We start from the raw sequence: 6634 nt of genomic DNA on the forward strand, positions 1-6634 counted from the left end.
TTACAAAAAAGTGTGTCGGCATGTCTCATAGTGTAGAGAAACAAGTACTAGAGATGAAGCGAGATAACTTATAGCTTTGGAGGATGAATTGAGGATGGAGAAGAAGTTAATGTTCTTATCATCATTGGATGCCAATAAAGTGATGAAAGGTATGCACTTCGTGCCTAATGGGGAGACTTGGAGTTTAAATTGTAAATATATGTTTATTTCACTTGTGACTCAAAGGATTGATTCTATTTTTATCTTAAGAAGTGTTATAACCTTATTAACATTGAAATAGGTTAAAAACGCTCCATTTGATGTCATTCATGCATTTAAAGTGATAATCTAATGATTTGGAGTTGCAACATCCACTACTTAAGCAATTTGGGGGTATGAGTAATAAAATCTTCTTTTTCCATCCCACGATAATCTTTGCTTATGCTCATGTTTATGTTGTTAGTGGCTTGAGTCTATTAGTGTCTTGTATAGAATTAAGTCAAGCCCACTTAGCACCAAGGTAACCACAAGACTCCATCAATTCAATACTTATGTATAAGGACAATGTTTAAGAACTTGAATCTTCTTTCTTTTTCAAATTATACACATGATGAATGCACATTTTAGTGAACTATGAATCACTTACATGAGCTAGGTAGAATTAGCTACACTCTTTAACAAAAATATAAGGGACAGTGGATGTTCTGTGTGGTGATTTGGATTTGAGATATATTAGATATTATATGAATTATGAATGTTGCGCGATAAATTAGAGAAGGAAGTGCAAACTAGGAACACTTTTGATGAAAGAGTAACTTGTTGCATAGAAGCATGGAAATGATGATAGTAAGAAGTAACCGATCTTATCCAAAATTTTGAAACATAGCATGTGTGCATATGAAAGAAGTTAGATGCTTTTTTGTTTTGGAAATATGTACGTGTATCATATTAAAAGAAATTAGAGGACACAAAACAAGTTACAAAGCAGATGTTAACAGTCATGGTAGAGCTCATACTGGCTCACCTAAATCACCCTAAGCAAACGTTTGAGGTTCCCGACTGTTTATATCAAGGCCCAAGGCCCTCCACACAAAAACAATGGAGGAGAAATCCACAAATTGAAACTTTGATATGATGTTTCTGTAAACTTTCCCCTTTTGTTGCAATCATGTTCAAGTTAGGTATTTCTACATGTATGTGAGAAGACACAATAGGGTCTCCCTCCATGTAATATGCTTTATGAGTGCTTAAAAAAAGAAACATTGATGGCTTCTTTTTTGCTTATCCATGCACTTTTTTTTCCAACATGGAAAATAAGGGAGTGGAAGAACAAAATATGTGGGAACATGTTGAGTGATGCTAATTGACATCTTCATGATGTTTGATATCAATAAGAAAAAGTTGGGTAATGCCAATGTATCACACATCTTTAAAATTTTAAATATTACTAAGAAAACACACATTTCAAGTCCTATATGATTTTTAAAAACACCAAGGTAAATTGGAAATTCTTGTGATAAGGAATCTATATCTAATACTTTATTTATGAGATTAATGGTATGAGTATATACTTGAAATCTTATCTAATAAGACCTTGATTGCCTGGTATAGATATCAAAGATAAGGTAATTGAGGAGATCATTGGCCTACACTATTTGTTGTAACATTATTTGGCATAAGATAAAGTCTTCAAATCAATTAACATTTGACAAACGCACAATGACACTTATTGATCTAACAACACGTGCAATAAATGAAACAATTGCAAACAAATCTTGATATCAAACATAAGATATTCAAATAAATAAGACATGTCTAAACTGACTTTGGCCTACATTTGTAAAAAGGAAGGCCATAGTGGTTCCTCATCACACCTTACACATTGATTCTCTCTCTCTCTCTCTCTCTCTCTCTCATTTCCCCTCATAAAAAACAATATCTTCTTGATGTGTAAATTCCAAATAGCACCACGTGCAAGCTAAAAACCCCTTACCATATATATATATATATATATATATATATATATATATATATATATATATATATATTGCTTGTGTAAATTTGAGATGCCTTCTATATTTAAAAAATCACGCTTTAATTTTGAATCCCCTTTTCTAAGGCAATTTTTATGTAACTCGGGAAGCCTTTCGTTGAATGCACATGCTATCTTACATATTTCTGAGTGAATCAAAACCCCCCTCGGTCACTCCCTCCCCGCCACAAAACAAGAAAAAAACACTTATTTCCTCCCTATGTCTCTCTCTCAATCATGTTTCTCTCTCTCAATCATGTTTATGATTATGATTGCACTATTCCAAAGAATAAGGCATGTACTGTCTCTCCTAAAGAATAATAGTTTGAGGAAAGCCAAAGATTTTATCAAAAAAGGTGTTTTGGTCCTATTTGGGCTTTACTAGAATTTTGTGGGTGGTGTGAGAATCCAACGAAGATTCTGTATGGGAGGGAGATCGTTCGAGATCGTCGGTGGAATGTGAGCGATTGGGTGCGCTGATCTCCTGACACATGACGGTCCGTAGAAGAGGAAGGCTGCATTTTTCCAACACGTGGAGCATGCGAGATCTTTTGTGGGGCATTCCAGGACCGTCGGAGCGCACTCAAAGTTAGTGTCTGTACTGCGCCGCTGTTGCTGCTGCTCAGCTTCATATTATATATAAGATCAGCGTGGTAGGATGGTCAATTCACTGATCGCCTGCTTCTCTCTCTCTCTCTCTCTCTCTCTCTCTCTCACACACACTCTCTCTCTCTCTCTCTCTCTCTCTCACACACACACACACACACTCACACTCTCACTCCCCCTCTCTCTCTCTCACACACACGCGCGCGCGCACACTCAAAACACACGCTTCCCTTCATCACAGCATCCATAGCTGCATCTTAGCATCGTCTTTTTAGCACCCGGCGCAAGAGGGTCGCAGTATTTACCCGACCACAATCATATGGACCCTTCTTTGCAAGCACGCGCCCGCCCCTACCCTCAAGCCCACCAGCTTGAGGATGGCCTTTCCTGTGCAGTCGACAATGCCGACGTAGACGATGATGGACGACCTAAGCGAACAGGTTATAGCCGAGCTCAATGTTGCACCCCAATTGTCGCCATGATGTGGACGCAGTTTTTGATAGCTGTTCTCGTTTTTCGTATTGTGTAGGGACGTTCTGGACGGCGTCCGCCCACATCGTGACCGCGGTGATCGGGTCCGGCGTGCTGTCGTTGGCGTGGAGCATGGCCAAGCTGGGCTGGATCGCCGGGCTTATCACCCTCCTAGCCTTCGCGCTCATCACCTACTTCACCTCCCTTCTGCTCGCAGACTGTTACAGGTCAGCCACGGGCGGCGTACTTGCCAAGCGCAACTACACCTACATGGACGCCGTTCGATCCAACTTGGGTAGGATAAACAAACCAGCTATAACTGTACACTAGAGCTTTGACATGAGCTGTTCTCTACGAAATTAAGCCACAGGTCTATGAGTTCTCACACACACTTGTTTGTGCGCAGGAGAAACGCACACTAAGTTCTGTGCGATAGTACAGTACACTAACTTCGTGGGCACTGCAATTGGCTACACAATCACAGCCTCCATCAGCATGGTGTAAGCGTCACACTCGCTCATCGATTTTGCCCAAATAATCTGCTCCTCATGGCGTAACTGACTCAAGTTCTCTTTTCTTGCCTGCACAGTGCCATTGCAAGGTCCAATTGCTTCCACGTACATGGCCACCACACACCATGTTACACTTCAACCTACCCTTACATGCTTCTGTTTGGAGGAATTCAAGTTCTTCTATCGCAGATCCCTACCTTTAGCAAGCTCTGGTGGCTCTCCATAGTTGCAGCTGTGATGTCCTTCTCTTACTCTTCAATTGGGGTGGGGCTGGGTATAGCCAAAGCCACTGCAGGTCTCTCTCTCTCTCTCTCTCTCTCTCTCTCTCTCTCTGTCTTGCGGAAAAGAAGTACAACAGTGCGAGAACTCATTATGATTATATGATCTCATGGGCAGAGGGCGGTCATTTCCATGGCACACTCGGTGGCTTGTTTTATTCCGGTGAGAACCCTCAACTTGGCAACATATGGCCTGTCTTCCAAGCCCTCGGAAACATTGCTTTTGCCTATTCCTACTCCATGATCCTCATCGAGATCCAGGTATTTCCTCTACACAAATGCCACAAACCAGCAATGCCACTCTTTGATGAAAATGTCTTCACTTCTGCTATAATATATAAATATAGATCAATATTATCGTGATTTAATGAGGCCTTCTATAATACAGGATACAGTCAAATCCCCTCCTTCCGAAATTCAAACTATGAAGAAGGCCAACCTCGCAGGAGTCTCCACAACCACCATCTTTTATATGTTGTGCGGCTGCATTGGTTATGCTGTCTTTGGAGACGATGCCCCCGGCAACCTCCTCACTGGCTTTGGTTACTACGAGCCTTATTGGCTTGTTGACATTGCAAATGCATGCGTCGTTGTGCACCTTGTGGGAGCATTCCAGGTCTCATTCTTAGCTCCTTTAAGATCTCCCCCTCCCTCCTCCCATGCCATGATGATCTTTTTGTCTCAAGTGCAGCTAAGTCATTGCTTCTATTTTGCAGGTCTTTTGCCAACCACTCTTTGCATTTGTTGAAGAATGGGTATCCCTTTCTTTCCCTAAAAGCCAGGTAGTCCACAAGAACTACACGATAACTCTCCCGTTTTATGGTCCATGGGCATACCATCTCAACCTCTTTAAATTAGTGTGGAGGACTATCTTTGTAATCTTCACCACTCTATCCTCGATGCTCCTTCCATTCTTCAATGACATACTAGGGGTATTGGGTGCCTTAGGATTTTGGCCTCTCACGGTTTACTTTCCCATTGAGATGTACATTGCCCAATCCAAGATACAAAGGTGGAGTCTCAAATGGTCGCTTCTTCAGGGGCTCAGCTTGTTCTGCTTGTTGATATCCCTGGCAGCTCTCACAGGATCCATACAAGGCGTAATAGAGGATCTTAAGACATACAAGCCCTTCCAAACACACTCTTGATCCTCATCAACGTTCGCCATTTTAGGGTCATTACACCGGGAGATTTAACCCATTCCTCTGATTGATGTGGTCATAGAAAATTTTCACATCTTATCAAAGACTTTTTCTTTTCTCTTTAAAAGAGTGATTATATGCAAGTATAATTGGATCTGCACATTGACAAAAATATAAAGTCCCAACTTTGGAGAATGGAGACAGAAAGAAACACTCAGTTCTTTATGGGAATTCAGACTGCAAATGACACGTGCAATTTCAACTTAATCTGTAGTGAGCAACACAATGAACCAAAACAATGTTATCACATGCCTGAAAAACCACTAGTACTCGTTCTATGACAGTGCCATAGAAAAAGGTAACAACATTTACATTTTGGGACAATGTTTAAGAATGGTATCTGCATGCCAAGCTCACCAAGACTGTGTATCAAAAGGCATAAAATAGAGCACACCAAGAGCACCAATCATGCTTTCGCTTGTACGTGTTTCAGTTGAAAACGAAAATCAAAATTCCAAAGAGAACCTTTCTAACCATAGGCTGATCCCTAGTGCCTCCACGCAACCACTACACACGGCCTTTAAGATCAACCAAAGCAATTGTAATTGATACTTCAGCATTACCATTTCTTCTCAACCACCACTGGTCATACGTAATCTGTTCTCAATCTCAAAAAACTTGTTCCATCTACAAGATTTGAGGTAGCTGTGGCATCTTCTTTCTTGGCAAGAACATAGCTGCAAATGTGCTAAAAACAAGAAAGTAGCTAGTTCATCAAGCAATTCTTGCAGAAGTGAGTACTCTGTTCCTATAAAAAAGATGTATATTCCATTGCCTTGGATTTTGTGTCATGTGCACCTATTATTTTGGTGACCTCCTAGATACAATCCCACAGTTTATGGGCAGTTTTCGGCAGCCGAAGCATGTGCAGAGCAGCCTAGCCAACAGGCCAAGGGGCCAAGGGTTGGGCACCTTTTAAGCTTGATATATTATGCTCCGAAGGCTTGGCACAAGTTTAAATCAAATCAGCATGGCGTTAGTTGTGGTCAAAGATAGAAATTTCAAGTGTATGCTTCTCCAAATAGCTTACATCAAGAAACCAAGATAAGAGACAAGTTCTCCCTTTCAGCAATTGAAGATCTGAGTTTCATGTGTTCCTTAGAAAGTGGACTGAGTAGGCACAGCCTTTCATCGGCAAGCAAACGGACGCCGGAAAGTATAGACAAGACTATTGCTAGAATGCTTCAGCGCTACTGCACAAAGTGCCATCCCTTTGGATGGAAAACCTACCATTGGTAGAGTGTGCTACAGTAGTTCCATCTAGGTGTCTACCCACTTAAGCCTTATCTAGCAGTCCCATCTCAGACCAAGGTGAGAAGTGTTCCCCATGGGCTGTCATGTGACCTACGATATTGATCAAGTGCTGAAGCCCATCAAGGAGGAGATCACAAAGGCTCCAAAAAACAAGGTGTGGAAACCTGACTAGCACACAAGCATTGCCCACTTCAAAGCCAATGATTGGGTCTACTTAAGGATTCAAAAGTGGGGCCACAAATATTCTGATGAGATTTCTGCCAAGCTGGAAAAAAGAAGAGGCCTTTCAGATCACTGAGA

At 41.3% G+C, this 6634-nt stretch overlaps 1 protein-coding gene across 1 annotated transcript; it reads left to right on the forward strand.

Annotated features, from left to right (window-relative positions):
- Nucleotides 1-2669: 2669 nt before the first annotated feature.
- LOC147608597 (amino acid permease 3-like) lies at nt 2670-5656 on the forward strand. Its single transcript, XM_086788885.1, has 7 exons — nt 2670-3057; nt 3147-3383; nt 3495-3588; nt 3678-3895; nt 3997-4139; nt 4267-4494; nt 4595-5656. The coding sequence occupies exons 1-7, from the start codon at nt 2937-2939 to the stop codon at nt 5024-5026; spliced, it is 1473 nt and encodes a 490-aa protein (XP_086645011.1). The 5' UTR covers nt 2670-2936; the 3' UTR covers nt 5027-5656.
- Nucleotides 5657-6634: the final 978 nt, after the last annotated feature.

This window comes from Cibotium barometz, chromosome 53 (assembly GCF_041138505.1).
Source record: "Cibotium barometz isolate CiBa-2024 chromosome 53, ASM4113850v1, whole genome shotgun sequence".
Taxonomy (NCBI): domain Eukaryota; kingdom Viridiplantae; phylum Streptophyta; class Polypodiopsida; order Cyatheales; family Cibotiaceae; genus Cibotium; species Cibotium barometz.

Excerpts from the sequence above, each read along its gene's own strand:
- LOC147608597 (XM_086788885.1), top strand. The coding sequence starts at position 2,937 with ATGGACCCTTCTTTGCAAGCACGCGCCCGCCCCTACCCTCAAGCCCAC. Across the intron at positions 3,058-3,146 it reads TGGACGACCTAAGCGAACAG|GGACGTTCTGGACGGCGTCC; the intron begins GTTATAGCCGAG and ends CGTATTGTGTAG. Across the intron at positions 4,495-4,594 it reads ACCTTGTGGGAGCATTCCAG|GTCTTTTGCCAACCACTCTT; the intron begins GTCTCATTCTTA and ends TCTATTTTGCAG.